This window comes from Monodon monoceros, unplaced genomic scaffold, assembly GCF_005190385.1.
Source record: "Monodon monoceros isolate NGI ecotype Baffin Bay Population unplaced genomic scaffold, NGI_Narwhal_1 Super_Scaffold_11, whole genome shotgun sequence".
In the NCBI taxonomy this organism is placed as follows: Eukaryota; Metazoa; Chordata; class Mammalia; order Artiodactyla; family Monodontidae; genus Monodon; species Monodon monoceros.
The window spans coordinates 41,750,444-41,771,069 of NW_021703767.1; the positions used below are offsets into that span (position 1 = coordinate 41,750,444).

The 20,626-nt window shown below is 35.2% G+C and overlaps 1 protein-coding gene across 3 annotated transcripts in view; it reads left to right on the forward strand.

Annotated features, from left to right (window-relative positions):
• EPHA3 (EPH receptor A3) overlaps nt 1-20,626 on the forward strand; it is a 364,171-nt gene that overhangs the window by 340,240 nt on the left and 3,305 nt on the right. For 2 of the 3 annotated variants that reach the window (XM_029214327.1, XM_029214328.1), the window contains exons 15-16: nt 424-617; nt 14,622-14,777. In XM_029214327.1, coding sequence (XP_029070160.1) covers nt 424-617; nt 14,622-14,777 — 350 coding nt within the window. The remainder of the gene's footprint in view (nt 1-423; nt 618-14,621; nt 14,778-20,626) is intronic. The other variant, XM_029214330.1, reaches the window with a different exon arrangement.

Genomic DNA, 20,626 nt, shown 5'->3' on the forward strand with positions numbered 1-20,626 from the left:
CCAAAGGAACTTACTACGATTTGAGAGGTACCATTTGAACTGTGATATAACTAAAATCTGTGGTAATTTTTTCTGCATTCATTCATTCATGTATAGTTTCCATAGAAATTTGTATTACCAAATAATAATTTCTTTATAAATTACTGAATTTCCTATATCATAGAACATTTCTTTTTATTTTAATCTGGAAAGTTATTTTATAAACTTTTCTTTCCTAAATCCACTTTCTCTGCCTCAATCTTCCTTTATATAATATTTTCAGACATGGATAATATTTATTTAATAAGCTGCTATCCTTTTAAGAAATTTAAAATGAACACTTTTTCACTTAACTTTGAAATAGTCATATAAGTGTGAACTGCCCATGAAGAAGTAAAAGAAATTCCAACTCTTAAGTCTCTGGAAACTTTGCTTCTCACACAGGTAATTAAAGCTGTGGATGAGGGCTATCGACTGCCGCCCCCCATGGACTGCCCAGCTGCGTTATATCAGCTGATGCTGGACTGCTGGCAGAAAGACAGAAACAACAGACCCAAGTTTGAGCAGATTGTCAGCATTCTGGACAAGCTTATCCGGAACCCAGGCAGTCTGAAGATCATCACCAGTGCGGCAGCAAGGTGACACATTTGATTTTGCATCTTGCACTCACTCTGAAATGAATGTATTTTCTATCTCCAAGATGTTAATTTGTTTCTTCCACTTCCCCAGCTGCATACTTTGGTACTTATATTCCTCAAGATTAGAGAGACGTGCTTTCTTTTCCTTTTTAAACTTTCAGGAGGAAATTTCATGTTACTTAATGATAATGATAAAATTCTGGAATTTTTTAACTTCCGTCTTGACCAGAAGCATGTATACATTCAGGCTTGAGTATTTGGACAATAGAAACCCTGGACACATAGCTCCTTTTCACTCTCTCCTATTTAAACAAAAAAAAAAAAAAAAAAAAAAAAAGGAAATCTGGAGTGGTGGGGAATTCTAGCAAAGTCCTGATTTATTCCTCATTTAAAATAAAGTTTCAAAAATAATAACAATGCCTCCAAACCATTGCACTGGCTAGGGAAATGCAATTTTACCTGACTTAATTAAAAAAAAATTTGTTTAACCCATATCGTGTGCCAATTACTTTGTTAGACACTGTGAAGGATAAAACTAAGACTAAAATAATGTCAGTGTTCCTGGACAGCCATACAAATGTCAACACATCATAGCCATAAGGCAACCCTGAATGCACAATGTCCATTAGACTTTATGCATAATTCTCCGTGGTAAGACTCATTGAGTTGTCTTAATGGTTTTGAGAAATGTCAATTATATTCTTATTGTACACATAGTGAAAAAGAGTACTTTTACATTTTGATGATGTGTGTTCTTAAAGGAAAATTACAGAGTTTTAGTAAAGGAACTACACCTACTGTGCACAAAACTCCACAGTATTAAGTGATATGTATACATACTACATAATGATGATTTACAGTGACTCATGTGTAAAAGATGTAATATAATCCCTTATAGGAGTTTTCTTTTCTTGTTTCTTTTATACACATCTGTTGGTTTTACTGACAATTATCAAGAGTTGTGACTTTCAAATTGATAGAGCACTTGCTAATGCACTTATAATAGAGTATATAATTTTTCTACCTTAATAGGAACAATTATACTGAGCATACATGATCCAGTTTTTACATTACATTTGAATAAGATGAATAAAGAAAATTTGAATCAAAGTCTTAATATCAGTATATAAGAATCATAGATTATTTGTTGGAAATAACTTTTAGGGGGGGTCACTAATATTGAACTTAGTAATATATATTCAGTAGGTAAAACTATTGATAACTTATCCTGCAAGGATGAATCTCTGTCCTAAATTTCAGAGACAGACTGTACAGGCTTTTTCTGGAAATCCACCTGACAGTTTAACAACCAACAGGATAACAAACTTGCCCTTCCTGGGACATATGGTCCTCATTTTGCACCCTGAAGCCATTTCTTTTGATCTTTACTCAATAGCAATCGTAGCAAAAAAGAACATCTTTTCAATTCTTTCCATATCATAAAAGAGCATTCAAAGCATTTCCATAGGATCAATATCAATATAAAGACTAACTCATGTAATATGATCAAGAGATATTTAAATCCAATTCTATGTGGGAAAATTCTTAATATCAGATCATATTATGTGAGGATATACCCTTGTATTCAAATTTTTTTCCATTCACTATTCCATTCTTATTGAAGTACATTGAATATTTTTATCCTAATATGTATTTTTTAATACCTTAATATATCCCCTGTATTTTGTCACAAAGCATGCAATTTTAGGGAAACTATTTTTCTAAGAAGTGTCACCCATCTTAATTCATTAAATATAAAAGTTTTAGAAATTGTGTTTATATATTTACTTATTGCCATTAAAATACACAGTGGGAAGATTGTGCTATTATAAATTTATTTACAACAACCTCAAATTACCATGCAACAATCTCAAGAGATCTTATTTTTCTTTAGAAAATTTGCTTTCCCACTTTTGACAACGATTATTCTATTTTTTTTCATAACTGATTAAACTCATTCCCTTTCCCCTTTAATTTTCCAGTGATGCCCTTGCCACATGCTTTATTGAGAAAATACAAGCCATCAGATGGGAAATTCCAGCAGCAAAACAAAAACAAACTGGTGCCTGCATCCATCCATCTTGTTCTTTTTTCCTCTAATTACAAGAGAGGAAAGTTCTTCTTACCTCGAATTAGAAGAGAGGAAGTGTCCTTTCAATGTCAGAGGCAAATCCTTTCTCTCTCTCTCTCTCTATCCCCTGCATACCCAGGCTCTTTCTCTCTCTCCTGCATATGCAGGCTCTTTATTTCTGCAAGATTATTGCCATAAAAATATGTTCTATTATTACGTTGTTTCTCAAATTTCCCTAAAACAAGAATCATCAGGAGAACTTATTAAATGCACAAATGTCAAAGTCTAACCCAAGCTACTAATTTGGAATCTGCAGGAAAGGGAAATGGAATTTGGACATTTGATAAGAACTCAAGGGGATTTTTATCATCAAGGAAATTTAGAAGATGTTATTTGTCAACATCACCTCTGCTAGCCCCACATCTCTGCCAACTACTTCCTTATTTTTTTATCACCCTTCACAGCCAAACTTCTCCAGTAAGAGTCTCACACACATCTCAAAACTTAATATTCAAATTTTATCTTTTTATTTTCTCCTGATTGCCTCATCCTTCCACTGCCTTCCAAATTTGGTTGAATACACCAGCACCTATTCATTTACCCATTCAGGATTATAGCCAGTCTTGGTACCTCATTCTTGCTCTCCACACTTTGATCCAGGTGATCACTGGGTCAACATGATCCATTTCTCTCCCTTTTCACTGCAAACATTCTCTCCTATGACTTTTTCTGCTTCTGATCTAGACCACTGCAGTAGCCTCCTGATGTGTCCCCTGCGTCCATTCTTGTCCCACGCTAAGCATCTTGTCACAGAGCCTTCAGAATTTTCCTATCAATATATATGTATTGATAAATTATATATTGTATTGATAAATACATGTATTTATCAATACATACAAGGACATAGTGTATTGATAAATATATGTATTGATATATATATGTATTGATATGAATTGTATTGATAAATTATATATTGTATTGATAAATACATGTATTTATCAATACATACAAGGACATAGTGTATTGATAAATATATGTATTGATATGTATTGTATTGATATATGTATTGATATATATGTATTGATAAATTATATATTGATAAAAATATATTGATAAATTATATACATATAATATATACATATAATATAATTTCAGTCACCTCTTTATAACCAATTTTGAATTACCATTAAACTTAGGAAAAAAATCTGCATTCTTTCTGATTGTTTAAATAGCCCTGCTCCTCCAGTGTCATTTCTTTTATTCAAATAGTCATTTCTTCATATTTTCAACAACTATTTATTATATGCTAAGCTACTATGTGCTAGGCATGTGCAGACGCTGGAGTACAGTGATGAAGACAAATATGGTCCCTACCATCCTGGAGCTTACATTATAGAAGATGTACAGTAGATAATAGACAAGCACAGATTATAGGAAGGAAATAAATAAAAGGTTGTGATAGATTATTAAAGGGTGGTTGAGGAAAAAGCCCTCTGAGGAGGTGATATTTGAGCTGAGAACTAAAAAAAGGAAAAGAGTCAGATTTTTTCTTTTCTTTTTTTTTTTTTTGGCTGTGCTACACAGCATGTGGGATCTTATATCCCCGACCAGGGACTGAACCTGTATTGGGACCACTGAGTCTTAACCACTGGACCACCAGGGAAGTCCAAGCCAGATTTATAAAGAACCATCCCCTCCATAAAAATATTTTTAGAAAAAGGATCTTGGCACAGGATGCAGATGAGTCTGGAGAGTTCTAGGAAGTGGCAGAGGGACAACAACATAACCGAAGAGCAGTAGGGAAAGGACGAGTGTGTCACAAGAAGGCAAACAGAAGCCAGAACACTTGAGGCTACCCAGGTCATGGTGAAAACTTTGGAATTTTTTGAAATGCATGAGGAACCCATTAAGACATTTAAAGCAGAGATGTGACACTATTTGATTTACGCAACTGCTTTGCTGGGGGAGAGGAATTTCCACCTTTCAACCTGTGCTACTTTCACTTAAATAGTACTCTAGCCTCAGTGACCAACCTCAAGTTCCTTCAGAAAGTCAAAGCATTTCAGACATGAGGACAGTAGCACACGCTGTTCTCTTTGTCTTAAGATTCTTCTTTGCATTCATCTTCCCTTAGAAAGCAGCTTCTACATCTTGTCTTAATTGAGGCATTCTCTGGCAACATGATTTAAAGGTCAACACCATTATTCTTTCATGGGCCACTATGTCCTCGTTCTTCATCATAATTTTAATCCAGTTGTGTGCATTTTCTTTTTATGTATCCATTCCTCCAATTAACTCAGCCCTGTGAGATCAGATGCCATGCTGCCTTTGTATTACCATGTTGATATGTCAATACATATCTGTTAAGCACATAAATACATATTTACTAGAATAATAATAAATTTCTATTTCAACAGAGATACAATTTTTAGAAAAATATTCTAGTTTTATTCCTATTCATTATACAGATTTCTGCAGACATTAGTCATAATGGTAAAAGCTTAAAATTTTCTCCTAAGCAAATCTCATGTTTCCCTTTCTGTCAACTCAACTCCAGAAACAGTCTCCTCAACACACTTGGAGACTGTCTCAATCTGAGTTTGTGGATGGCACCAAGGATTCAAATTTCTCAATGACTTAGTTATTTAGATCAATATATAGAATTATGCCTATAAAGTCCTTTAGGAAAAACAACATCATTCTATTATTTTTTATAGGGATGTTGTTTTCCAGAGTCTGCCTGTGTCTAGTTAGTTTTATGGCAAATTTTATTTCATATACTGTTACAGAAATCTTTCTATAATGCATTATTTTACTCTTCAGCCTTCCTTAGAGTTGACGATTCATAACAGAAACATTTCCAAAGAATCTTACAGTGAGAGTGTCTTTGTGAATATCACTGCTGAAAGTGGGGAAGGTGTTTAAGCAGATGGTCACGGTGTATCAGATTCAAAACTTACTTGTATGTTGCAAGAAGTGGTAAGAAGGGAAGGGAAGTTATATTAAATTTTACGTTATGTTTGTTTTCTGGTAATTGATTTATTTTCCTAAAAGTAGAGTAATTGGAGGAGACATGAATAAATTTGAAGTTTTGACTATATGAATATGAAGATACAAATGTTTGTTTAGCAGTTACTTTGTGTGAGGCATTATACTAGGCCCTGTGGTGCTTATACAGGTAAAGAGACACAGCCTTCAACTGCAACAGCTTGCCTTTGAAAATAGGAGGAAAAGAAAAGTTCGGAAATACTATATAATTGACCCTTGAACAACATGGGTTTGAATTGTATGGGTCCACTTATAGACAGATACCTTTGAATGGAAAATACTACACTAATACAGGGTTTGTGGTTGGTTGAATCTGAGGATGCCGAGGAACCTCAGATAAGAGATAAGAATGGGGAGGGCCGACTATAAATTAACCCCTGTGTTGTTCAAAGTCAACTGTAATATCCCTCAGAATATGTAATTATTAGAGCAAGAAGACAAGGTTTTAGGAATCATGAAGGAAGGATGAGTTTACTTTTAGCTTTCAGATTATCAGGCAGTTGCAGAGAAGTGACTTTTGGTTGATGGATGAAACTTCTACCAGCAGGTAACAAGATAAGATCATACCAGGCTAGGGGAACACTGTACAAAAAAGTAAAACACACAAAAACTTAGGATACTTCCATTTACATTGCATAATACATTTCTGCTATAATACAGCGTAAGAAAGGAAATTATGAGAAAAGAACCTGATAGATGATTTCACCAGATAATGGAAGATTTAATGTCATCTCTAGAAATCTGGACTTTTGTCCATGAGGAAAAGAAGAGCCATTGAAGATGCTTAAATGATATATTACATTGTGCCTGTGGAATAGCTCTCTGCATCTATACCTAGAATAGCTGGAGGGGAATAGTTCATGATAAGGAGTAGGGAGGTGATTTCAGTAGTCTTGGGAAGGACTTATGCTAGGGTAGAGCAGAGAAAATAAAAAGAAAAGGTGTAAATTCAAAAAGTTGTAATGGGCTTCCCTGGTGGCGCAGTGGTTGGGAGTCTGCCTGCCGATGCAGGGGACACGGGTTCGTGCCCCGGTCTGGGAGGATCCCGCGTGCCGCGGAGCGGCTGGGCGCGTGGGCCATGGCCACTGGGCCTGCGCGTCCGGAGCCTGTGCTCCGCGGCGGGGGAGGCCACAGCAGTGAGAGGCCCGCATACCGCAAAAAAAAAAAAAAAAGTTGTAATGAAGTATTATAAGACATGGTGACTGGTGAGATGTGCAGAGTGACAGAGAAAGTATCAGAGAGTACTTCCAGTTGAACAAGGAGGACTCTGAGAACAGTGCTCCCACTGACAGAGGTAGGAAGGGCAGAAGGAAGAACAGCTCTGTGAGACAAATGAGCATTTCCGACACAATGAGAGTGAGTCCTACAAGAAATTGGAAATTTACATCTCAAACTGGGGGAGAGATTGAAGCTAGGAATCCAATTTGGAGCCTTCTCTCTGCAAACATAATTTTAAAAAACACCATTAGAAATGTATTTAGAAGGTACAAATCTTGGTCTAGTCATGCTGATTTTCACCACAAGTATCGATATATCCATCTGTATTCTCCTAATAATAATTTAATTTCTAGTTAAAGCTCTCATATCCCATGGATTATAGGGAGACTTTAATCAGTGAAGAGTGGAGGCCGTTTGTCCACATAGGTTGACACTGAGACACACACCCCTCCCCCAATCTCCCAGACTGAACTTTTGAACTTCTCCTTGCTGCTTCTGTGCTGCCCTGTGGCCAGGAGTGTTTCTGAAGCATCTAAATGCCTCAGTCCCTTAGTGCAGAAGTCATGACCTCAAAAATCTGCAAGAGCCAAGAAGCTGATTGAAATGAGTGAATGCTTCTACAGTGTGTAACAGGGTGTGGTGGTAGCTTATGGAGATTTCAAGCTCCTTATAAGGGGACTACAGAGCCAGTCAAGCCAGTAGGTGGCAATCCTAGAAGGAAAAATGTATACAACATTAATTATTATCTCAGAACAATAACCCACTGCATACACTTCCACCCAGAGAGAAAGAAAGTGGTCTGTTTAGAGCTTTGGAGAACGGTACCAGTTACAGAGCAGAAGAATATGAAATGGTAGGTAGAAACAGGAACAGCCAGAGCTAGGAATGAGACTTCAACCATTACAGAAACCACAGCCCAAGGAATTTTCCAAGACTAGATAGAATGAACTGTATTATCAAAAGGTGCAAAAGCGTAGGCAAAAAAAGACAACTGAGGAAAAAAGCCACTCAATAAGCAATGAGAAGGACATTGAATTCTCTTTAGCTAACTATTTTGATTCTTTTAGAGTGATAGATGACATATGAAATTTTAAGAGATTTAGTTATAATTGGATGATGAAAAGGAAAAGGCAATGTGAAAATAATGCTTTTGAGAAATTCAGAAAAAATGAAAAATATAGTCATAATACACATGTATAAAAGGGTAAAAGTAAAGCTCCCTTCCTTTTGGTAAGAAATGGAGAAATTTTTCTTAAAGATATTCTTGATAGAAAATATTGCTAGAAAAATAAATAGAAAATGGTCTTAGAATGATAAATTTTCTCTACTACACAACAAATACTACAAATTTGTTACACAAATTAAAAAATAAACAAAATTCATTTTATTTTATTTTTTTAATTAATTAATTTTATTATTATTATTTTTTGGCTACATTGGGCCTTCGTTGCTGCGCACAGGCTTTCTCTAGTTGCGGCGAGAGGGGGCTGCTCTTTGTTGCCTTGAGTGGGCTTCTCATTGCGGTGGCTTCTCTTGTTTTGGAGCATGAGCTTTAGGTGCACAGGCTTCAGTAGTTGTGGCTCCCAGGCTCTACAGCGCAGGCTCAGTAGTTGTGGCTCATGGGCTTAGTTACTCCGTGGCATGTGGAGTCTTCCTGCACCAGGACTCGAACCCGTGTTCCCTGCATTGTCAGGCAGATTCTTAACCACTGCGCCACCAGGGAAGCCAGCAAAATTCATTTTTAAAAGAAACTATTTTGAAGATTAGTTTTATATAATATACATTTATGTAATACATATAATATGATTATTTATTACATATATTTATGTATTATATAATAGACAATTAGCTTTACATTATGTATAAAATATATCTCTTGGATTTAAATAAATTGATTAAATTACTTTCATGAATGTAGTTAAATTAAAAAATTTAAAAGACTAAAAATAGAGAAAAATAACAGATGGATTAATTCATTTCTATTCAGGCAGTAAGATGCCTTTTTCTTTTTTGGATATTTATGTATATAAAACAAAATAGACGTGTTCTTCAAATTCACAAAATTTTCACGTGCCAGGGCATTGGATTCTTCAAGACTATTGTAAATTTATAGAATACAAATTTTTGGCATAAAGAATTAAATAATACATTCAATTTATTTGGAATAAGTTTCTAAAGTGAAGGTAAAGGAATTTATGGTATAAAGGCTTAAACAATATATTTAAAATATTTAGACTAAGATTCTGAAGACCCAATTATACTTAGTTAATTTAATTGAAATGATTTTAAATATATTGTTCCATTGCATTGATTGCTAACTTGTAGGGATTTATGTTTATTAAGTTGCAGAATAAATAGGAACAAAAATAAGCAGTACTTGTAATTTTTACCTGTTAATGGCACTAAATTAGCATTAATAAAATACTTCTTATCTCTAAAAGAACAAAATATAATTCTTTTTGAGAATAGCTGCTGTTTTGACAAATATTATATCCTTTAAGAGAAGTCTGATGACCAAAAAACAATCTGTTTCTCAAAATGACTTTGACCTCCAATTCTGAAACTGACAGGGTGACTTTCCTCATGAACAAATATGATACGGAACCTTTTAGAGGGAAGCAAATATTTCAAATACCCAGGTGATCTCTTTTTTTTTTAATCTTAAAAATCAAAGCAGGTTATTTTACCACTGGGAGAAATTAAACCAGATGTAATAGCTATAACTGCTAAGATTTTTGTCCTTAAAGCCTAGAGACAATCAAAATAAACACAATGACTTTACTCCTCCTTAATGTGTTATTTATATACTAGTCTTCTGTTGGGAACTATATATATTTAAAATTATTTTTAGTTACAGATGACAAGTTAAATTCGTTTATTCCTATCTGGAATTTCTAACTTTAGAGATAAAAAAATCAAACATTCGCATTTAAAAAATTGGCAAGTACAAAATTTTCCCCTTGAAATGTAATGACACCATTTGAAATTAAAATGTTAACAATAAATTATAAAAGGTATTGAAAAAGTATATTACTATTTTATATATCAGGCAATAATAAAGGTAGATATAATTAACATTTTGCTTTTGAGAAATTACCCTTATGTTTTAATATGGTCCCTGAAACTATTCACAACCACAGACAAAAAGCAGATAATTATAGTGGTATAGAATACACCTCCAATATTATTAATATTTACTTCTAGACTCAGTAGGCATCTACTTATTCATTCAAGAAATGTGTATTAGTCAGTATTTTTAATACATAAAAAATAAAGCCCTCTGTAAACCCAAAGGAGTCTTTTTATGTTATAAAAGAATAACTTAACATTCAATTTTAGAGTTTAGAATTCTAGTGCAATATTGAAATAAGATCATTATGAGAAGATATTCTTGGGACTAGCAGTTATTTATTGACATTTGTTCCCCAGTATCTGGTGCTAGTTGGTACGACCATTTACAGATAAAATAGGAGTTGATGGGAAAAAAATATATGTGTACCTCTTTAATGCAGCAGTATGAAAATCCACAAAAGAATAATTCACAAACCTAAATACAAGGAGAGAGGAAGAAAGGGAAGAAAGTTATTTTTTGTTTCCCCTGAGCAAACATGTAATTTCCATGATTTCTTTTTAATGACTGCAGTCTGTGGCCAGTAGGTACTGATTTATGAAAAGCTGTAAAAGATCAGGTGGAACTCTGCAGGACATCGTTTACAGCTGCACGGATTGAAACCTATCTAATTTGTCTAGTAAAAGTGTGAGCTCACAGTGCACATCACCCAGCCTATAAATTTCCCCTTCAGACCCAATGTCTGGGGCTGGGTCTAAAAAAACGCCAATGCCTGCAGCTGCTCAAAAAGCCCACATTCCCCTGGTGTGCATGAAGAGACATCACAGGCTCTTCACAGTGAGAGACAAATTCCTATCCATTGATAAACTCACCAGATGTCCTCTCGGAGGAGGAAAGGAACCAATTTTTATTTGAATTCCCCAGAGAAATCCTGGAAGTGGAAAAATGATACTTTGCAGGGCTGGTTATTCCTAGGTCACTGGCATTAAAATTAGGTCCTTCTTTGTCTTCCTTATACTTTGATCCAAGTAATAAACAGAAAGACTCAGTTGGGGTCACTCTAATCCTTAATCCGCACATCCTGTTTTATTTCAATTTGTTTATACTAATTTTCTCTAAATTCTTGTTGAGTCTGACTATACCATTGAGTTTAAAAATACAAACCACTTTGAATTTAGAGGGGAAAATTCTGCATTTTGCTATTAGGCATACTTCATAAATATTCTGAATAAATGTCCTGGGGTTTGATTCTTCATACCCACAAACCTATAAATAAAACAGTATTGCTATTCATGGGACCAAGAGTCGACAAGAGTCGACATTAGATTCTGTGCTTCAGCTACTGTAGCAGTTCAAGCTGTGGGGTGTGAGTGTGTGTGTATGTGTGTTTGCTTGCATGCCTGTAGATAGTCTAGTACTTTATTGTCTCCTTTCTAGGTCTCACTTCATTTTTCTTATAAAATTTTCTCACATCTGATGTAATGCTACTCAATTTTGTTTACTGATTCCAAGTCTTATCCAATGGGTCCAATGTTATATCTAATGTTGGCCAATGACCAAGGCTATGTCATTCATGATGGTCATACAAAACAACCCAAGAATAATGTATACATTTTGGACCCCGGGTTGTATATCTATATCTGTAATTCCTCAAGTTCTTAGGAAAAAAACATAAGCAAGACATTTTCAATGATTTAAAAAAAAACTTTTTCTTCTTTTTCAGGTGGGTAATTTAAAGAATTATAGAAAATTATTTATGTATATATTCCAGAAGAGAATAATGTATAAAATGTTATATTTATATTTTATGATGTTCTAGGTATCCCTAAAGGAAATAAAATTAATGCTTTGTAAAATAGTACCTAATTTCTGATTCTTTCTTTCTCTTAGATAACCTGTGAGGATTAGTTAAAACTAAACCGTAACACATAATACAAATTACAAACTCCATAATTTTAATTTTTAATTTATAATTCAAACACTTGAGGTAGAGAGGATTGAAGCAGTTGAATTTAGTCTAACGGAATGAAGTTTGAAAAGTCCTCCATATTCAGCTATCTCCACTTCACAAATCTTGACAGGGAGGGAACTAGTTATTGATCTATATTTTCCACAGAGCATGCAAATATAGGCAGAACCAAACTGTCATGTTCTCAGTGTTTTCTTAAACTGAGCACTAAAATTGTGTTAAATTTTCATTTTTATCAAATAAATAGTTAAACTTATTTTTAATTAATTAAAATTTTATTTTTATCAGATAAATTTAATGTCTCCCCATCAAAATCCAAATGAATTTACAATCCTCTCTTGTATTCCCAACAACAGCACACAGGTTCAGGGCATGCTTGTTCAGATTTCAGAATCTTAACCTCACACTTAAGCGTGTCTTGTATATTAGGGAGTGAGTTGGAGAAATATCATCAATAGTAATGGAAATTCCACATATAAGTGATATCATATGATATTTGTCTTTCTCTGTCTGACTTACTTCACTCAGTATGACGGTCTCTAGGTCCAGCCATATTGCTGCAAATGGCATTATTTCATTCTTTTTTATGGCTGAGTAATATTCCATTGTATATATGTACCACATCTTCTTTATCCATTCCTCTGCTGATGGACATTTAGGTTGCTTCCATGTCCTGGCTATTGTAAATAGTGTTGCAGTAAACATTGGGGTGCATGTATCTTTTTTAATTATGGTTTTCTCCAGATATATGCCCAGGAATGGGATTGCTGGATCATATGGTAGCTCTATTTCTAGTTTTTTAAGGAACTTCTGTACTGTTTTCCATAGTGGCCATACCAATTTACATTCCCACCAACAGTGTAGGAGGGTTCCCTTTTCTCCACACCCTCTCCAGCATTTATTGTTTGTAGGTTTTTTGGTGATGGCCATTCTCACCAGTGTGAGGGGATACCTCATTGTAGCTTTGATTTGCATTTCTCTAATAATTAGTGAATCATCTTTTCATGTGCTTTTTGGCCATTTGTATATCACTTATATGTGGAATCTTAAAAAATGGTACAAATGAACTTATTTATAAAATAGAAATAGAGTCACAGATGTAGAAAGCAATCTTGTGGTCACCGGGGGTTGGGGGGGTATGAAGGAATAAACTGGGAGATTGGGATTGACAAGTATACACTACTATATATAAAATAGATGACTAATAAGGACCTACTGTATAGCACAGGGAGCTCTACTCAGTACTCTGTAATGACCTATATGGGAAAAGAATCTAAAAAAGAGTGGATATATGTAAATGTACAAGTGATTCACTTTGCTGTACAGCAGAAACTAACACAACATTGTAAATCAACTATACTCCAATAAAAATTTTTAAAAATATCAATGGAAATCTCCCAATTAAAAATTCCTTTTAAATGTGGGCAGGACTCTGATTTGTCGCTTAATTTTAGTTTTAGCTTCCACATATATTATAGAGGCATAGCATCAGTGCCTAACTAATGTAAGGATTAAAGTCCTTCATATCTGTGTGTTATGCTTAATATTGTAAGTGCTCATAAATGTTCAATATAATCCTTATTTCTGTTGTTGTTGTTACTATTATTATTCATCTCAAAGCAAAGGCCTTCATAACTACTATTTACTCAAGCTCCCATCCTAAGAGGAAAGAATAAAGAGGACAATCAAGTGTCCACTTGGTGACTGGTTCCAGGCTTATGAGTCAAAGGACAGTCAAAGAGGCCACTGAGAGCTGAAAAGGCAACCCAGGCAGTTTACCAATAGGATGCTTCTCTTGGTTCTTCAGGGATGAAAATATGGTTTCCTCCATTTCTTTTGTTCCTTTGATTCACCAGATCTTGCAGCTGGTCATAGATCTATAGTAAGACCTGTAATTATGTAAAGCAATCCTAAAAGTTCTTGTTAATGTTGATTATATTGTGCAATAAAAGTCATAGTCACAACGTCTATCTATCTATCATCTACTTCTGTATATATATTATAAATATATTTGATGTTGTCATATTTTTGAGAATTTCACTTATTGTCACTCATCTACTTTTTTCTTTTCCTTTTGTAATTTTTATTTTTAATGACATTGTGACATTATTTAAGTCTGTGCTGACTTTATGTCCTGCTGTAAGTATAGTCCAAGTTGTTCAAACTATCCCTTAGACAGCAACCTGCACAGTGTCTACAGGTGAACATCCAGTAGCCAGGATTTAATGTTGGAAACCATATCCATCCACCAAAGCAGACAGAGAAGTATTCAGTGTGTTGTGTCAGCTATAACTGTAACCTAGATTATCACCATCTTTGCTAATGGTTAAACAAATTAAATTATAAAAGTATGTATGGATATATTTATGTTTTTCACTGGCAAAGTTTCAGTAATTTAAAAAGCAGACGTGAGTGCAGAAGGGGAGCACTGAGACAAGATGACTACACAGTATTCTTGCAAGCTGCCAGCTTGAGTAGATGAAGACTTCATGGTAGATAAATTTCACAAATAAACAGGAATGCTACGTGAAGTCTGGAAGGTCCTGCTGATGCTGGTGTCGAATTTTGACACGTAGCAACTCTGCTGACTCCTGATCTCTCTCCCATTGGTATTTTCTTTTCTTGCAGGCCATCAAACCTTCTTCTGGACCAAAGCAACGTCGACATTACTACCTTCCGCACAACAGGTGACTGGCTTAACGGTGTCCGGACAGTGCACTGCAAGGAAATCTTCACAGGCGTAGAGTACAGTTCTTGTGACACCATAGCCAAGATTTCCACTGAGTAAGAATAAGTTTTCACTGAACTTTCTAGTGGACATATGTGTTTAGGATTAATGTATTATAAATAATAGATGAATCTCTGAGGTACTTAACTTTCTCCTGTAACCACTGAGCTGAATCCTGGGTCTTTGTCAAGGACACCTTCTAGATTGAGGTGTGTTGATGTGTCTTCCTCTCTCATGCTAGATCCCCACAATAGGTGTCTTCACTGAACTATGATCTCCTTCAGATAGATCAACAGATACATAGCCACACCCAACCCCAAAGGACCCAAGACCCTAATTTAAAACATAAGCAGATATGGCATGATGATTTGTATATCCTCGCATTTGTGATTCTCTGTTATTTTTAACAAAGCCTAACCTCTATGGAAATGGAAAATTGAGAACTAAGTGGATAACCTGGTATATAGAGAAACATGCTAAAGTCTAAAAGTAGCTCTCATAGCTATTAAATAAACATACCGTCGTCTATTACTGAGTGATCTCATGCTAGAAAATAAAGTTATAAATAGGTTTAAGACATGGTTTTCCTTAAAAAAGCTTATGGTGAGTTTGGAAGAGAGAATATGCATAATTAATATATATTAATTAGTATTAATTTATGATTTCATGTGTTAAAAGCCAGTAATAATCAAGTATAATATGCTATACATCTTAGACAGTGGTCCTGTGGTACAATAGGGATCCTTTGGTAATAGGAATTCTTTGATATGAGAAACCCATGGCGATAAAATTCATCCTCATTCACCAGGTATGCTAATTGGGAACAGGAAGTGAAAAACTGAAAGCCATATTCTTCATCTCTCTGTGAATGAAAGACAATTTACTTCACTTTCCAATGAGACTGCATCATTCTTTCTTTTTCTACACAGTGACTTTTTCTGTTTTCCCATGCACACAGCTGAAAATGACTCTCTCAACCCTAGATCATACAACCTTGGTATGCCACTCAACTGAGCAGGGTCCAACTCTCTTTCTTTTAAGTCCCCCTGAGAGACATTCTGATGGCCTCAGTCTTGCTTATAGACTGACTTCTCCAAAGTCATGTTTGCCATGAGCTAATCATTTCTATTCAAAGAAGGAAGAGTGAGACAGCATGAACTTGACTCTAGGGGTCCTTTCCTGAGGGTAAGATAAAGGACTGCTCCAAAGAAAGAGGTTTTGTGTGGGGCAGATACATCAAAAGTTGTCCACAATTTTGTAGCTTGCAAGGTCTGTTTGGAAACTGTATCCATCTTTGAGTCAAAATCTTCTATCTTTGATCTTTGTTACATTAAATAAACCCTTTTGTGCTCTCAAGTTCCTTTAGTCATATCCAATATTTGAATATTTAAATGTTGAATATTTAAGGACTTTCATTGTCATCCTGTCAATCATTTAAACAAAATCACCTTGGAGAGCTATAGATTAGATGTCAAAAAGGGGTGTGTAGTGTAATTAATAGAGATACAAGCGCCTAACAAATAGGTAAAGAAGTTTACCATTTATGGTATAGCATCCCATTCAGAAACACAAACATCACAAAAGGATCTATAGCAAGGGAATATTACTATTGAAGAGGAGAATTTGTTCTTAGAGAATAAACTCACACTAGTCTACTTAATATGTGTTGGCATTCCTGTTTAAAATAGAATGTAGTATCTGTTGAATAGACTTCTGACCCAATCAACAATGTGTTTTGGGTTTCTATGGTAGTTATTTTGATCAGACACAGTCCCAGGATATATTAATGTATTTAAATATTTTTATAAGTTCTTATTTTAGTAATGTAAACAGCTTGGGTTATGATATGCAAGAAACCTGCTTCAGAGCACAGAAGCATAGCAAAGAACAAGCACAAAGTTAAAATTTTCTACACCACTGCCAGATTTTCAAAGGCAAATGTTTATTCTCAATAAAATATCAACACTCAGAGCTTTTAGATAATGGAACACTCTATTGAAGTGGATGAAGCAGAACATTGTTAATATGATTAACTGCTAGCTCACAATTTAAATATAGTCAGACATTCTAATCTATGAATATGGTCAGAAAGCTATTTGCTTAAAAAGGTAAAGCAGCAGCCTTTGTTACACTTCCAAGTTAGGTACAGTACAGTATTGGATGCTAAGCTCTTTCTGGCTGGTTAGAATATTTTCACTTAATTGTTATGATTATTTAAACAACCTGTGAGTGTACATTCACGATGAATGAAAACTGGTTTTTCCTAAGAGATTCGGCTTTTTTAGGTTTGCCCTTCACACTGAGCCAGATGGTTTCACATCTCTCTGTATTTCAATGTTCTTTCTTCTGTCCTTTCTCCTCAATTCAGGGACAACATAGAATTAACATCTACTGACCTAAAACTCCTTGAAAAGAGTTGTTTACTTTTGGGGTCTCTGCAATCTCTACCTCATACCCACCCTTGTTTATATTATAAAAACGAGAATTAAAAAATATTTAATACACTAAAAATTTGGAAAAATTTAGTGAGGCAACATTTTCACCTTAAATGCTGTAAAATATTTAACTCGATATTTCATTCTTCCTTTTGCAGTCTTAGGCTTGTTGTTTGAATTTGATTCCTTCCAATCTCTATTTTCTTTGTGTCTTACAGAATCAATTCAGAAATGATTCCCTTGACCAAATAACTCCAGAGATTCTCCTAGAATAAGACAGAGATACTTTAAAAAGATTACATTTGTTTTTTACTATCCAGACTATCAATCATAGGAAAAGGTCAAGAGTTTCATACTCAAATAAATATTAACTTATTTCAATTAGTTTAGGGAATCTCATTTTTAGGCCAGCTACTCAAGTCATCTAATTTTCAAATAAAAGTTTTTTAAAATGTGCAGTTTTATTCAGTCAACATATTTTTTTAAAATATTATTTCATAGCCTAGGATGGATTTAGGAAGGTTAGTGTGAGAAGGAAAGAGAGAATGAGGAAGGGCAAGAGTGACTGTAGAAACTGGAGAGAGAATTAAGTGTGTGGAGTGAGTAGGAGACAGATTAATTGCTACATGTTATTATCCTGCACCCTTGGATGCCGTTTTCAAAGTATCATCACCTATCCTTTTGTCTTTGAAGTACCAGATAGCTTATTAACCTCTGGTCTTGATTTTGAGCTGCTCTTTAGTCTTGAACTTTTCCACTGCTCTTCTGAATAGGGTAGTCCTAACGAGATAAGCATATGGGGAGTGTTACTGAGACTACAGCCGCTGGATGTTTAGAGAGATTTTGGACTTGGCAGGGTGGTGGGTAGAACACATTTTGGTAGGGGGAAAAGAAGGTAGAGGGTACATAAAAACTCAAGTTAAGGCATAACCTAAAGGGATATTTACTGTAATTCCCTTTTCCAGTATAATCCTTTGCATGAAATATAAACAAAATTATGTATCTACTTGCTTATGTTGGGCTCCCAGACACTGAATCTGAAACAGCTTTATGCAGAAGATTTCTTCAGGTGCCCTTGGGACATATATCCATAAAGAAGTGATAAGGGGGCCTTGGACTGAAGGAGAAGACTCAGTCCTACCTACTGGAACAAGAGTCCTAGAGCTTGGCTGGCCCTTCAGAGTTGTCCCAAGCTGGTCTGCGAAATTGCAGTATCTGATTTTTTCCAGTGGCCAGGGTATTGGTGCTTCAGTTCCAGAGGGGAAATAAGGGCCAGGCATCATAGCATATATTACTATGCTTAAATTTCTCAATGAGCTCAGGAAATTAGTATATTACCTTGGAGCATTGTTTTTTTCTCTGCTTTCCATGATTACATTTTCTTTTTTAAGCTTGTAAAGAAGGGGAGAAGGAAGAGACAGAGAAAAAAATCAGGAAGTTATAAAAAAATATGATATAGAATTGGAAGAAAGATGAGAGAAGGAATACAAAACAGTGAGGATCTATTGATTTATATACATTTATATCTGTCCTGTTTTCTAGCTCTTAGATTCATAACCTGACTTTGTTATAGTTTGAGGATGAGTAGGGAAATGTTTGTTGTTCATTTTAAAGATAGATCCATGGTATCCTTATAAAAGAATCAAAATCCTGTAGAGCACACATTCTCAAAAGCAGGGGTCAACATAAATAGACTACGTTACTCTAAGCGAAGGTTTCATTATCCACAGTTATACAAAGGGCGGCAAGCTTGATGTCACCATAGCTCCCCACTAGCCTTCTTGGTGAAGCAAGGTAGCTGAAGACTGTGATCAGAGAGGACCTCAGGCAAAATACAAGTTGTCCATAGAGAATTTATCAGACCCTTGAATGGCAGCAGGGGGGTAACCTGTAGGGCATCAGGATTTCATCCCCAGCTTAGGTGATAGGAATGCAACTGAGCCTTAATTACTTTTATGCAGAAGATGCTTAAATAATGTGTAAATTGCTTCTTAAGTAGTTACCTATTGTCTTCTTGCACACCTTTACTGCTTGGGAACTCCTTTTTTTTTTAAATTTTATTTTACTTTTATAGAGCAGGTTCTTATTAGTTATCTGTTTTATACAAGTTAGTGTATATATGTCAATCCCAATTTCCCAATTCATCCCACCACCACCAACATCACCACTCCCCCCCACTCCCCGCCCCAGGGAACTCCTTAAGAAATCAATTAGTTCAATTCAGTGAGATTGAATTCCCAATTTTTCATTCTTTTTTTAATAATATAAAGGGGCTCCATCTGTGTGCGTGCGTGTATTTGCATGTGTGTACATTTCCTTCTTTCCACTTTCAGTTTGCCTAGCACTCCTTGCCAAGTGACACTTACTCCTCTATCAACTTCCCCAGATAAACATATTTTGGACTATTGATTCACTCTTTAGTAAGTACATGTTGAGCCCTGGCTAAATGAGAGTCATTGTTCAGAGTGTGGTTGATAAGCAGAGTACAAAACCGACAAGAATCCTTGTTCACATGGAATTCACCTTCTTGTGGGACAAGATAGAGAGTAAAGAAAATAAATCAGGAAAAAATGGCAATATGCTGGATGATGATAAATGCTTTGGAAGAAAATGAAACAAAAAAGAAAATAGGAAGTGCAGGTATGAGTGCAGAGAGGGTTTACAATATGAAATAGGAGGATCAGGGAAATCTCATAAGAGCGGGATGTTTGAGTAAAGACCTGAAAGAGATGAAATGTATGAATGAATTACTTAAATCAAGAATATTTAATTAATCATTTGCACATGTTTAGCTGTCTTTTTCCCCCCAAATGAAATTCTATATGTTCTTATAATCTTTATTTTAGTGCCTTGTTTCTGAGTTTTAACTATTTTAAATTTAATAATTTTGATAAATAGAGAAATATCCTTGCCATTTTTTCTACTTTGAAAGAACTTTCTACTTTAAAGAACTTGTTTCAGTTATCTATGGCTGTACAACAAACTGCCTCAAAACTAAAAGGCTAAAACAACAACGATTTTATTGTATACACAATGTCGTGAGTCATGAATTTGGGCAGAGCTAAGAGGGTAATTCTTCTGCTCTGGTGTTGGTATTGAATTAGGTATTCATCTAACACGCATCTGGTCTAGTCTGGAGGGCTTGAGATGGTTTCACTCTTGTCTGCCTTGGTGCAGAAGCTTCATATAGCTGGGTCTGTAGACCAAGTGCTTACAGATGACCTTTTGATATCATAGTCTCAAGGCAGTCATACTTCTCACATGGCAGCTCTGGGGCCTAGAGAGGGTGTCTCAGGAGATAAGAGGTAGAATCTGTTAGTATCTTAAGATCTGAGTGCAGAAACTGATACAGTGTCACTTCAAACATATTCCATCAGTCAAAGCAGTCCCCAAACTGGCCCAGATTTACAGGAGACAGGTAATGCCCCACAAGAATGTGTGACCATCTGCATTAGTTTCCTAGGGCTGCC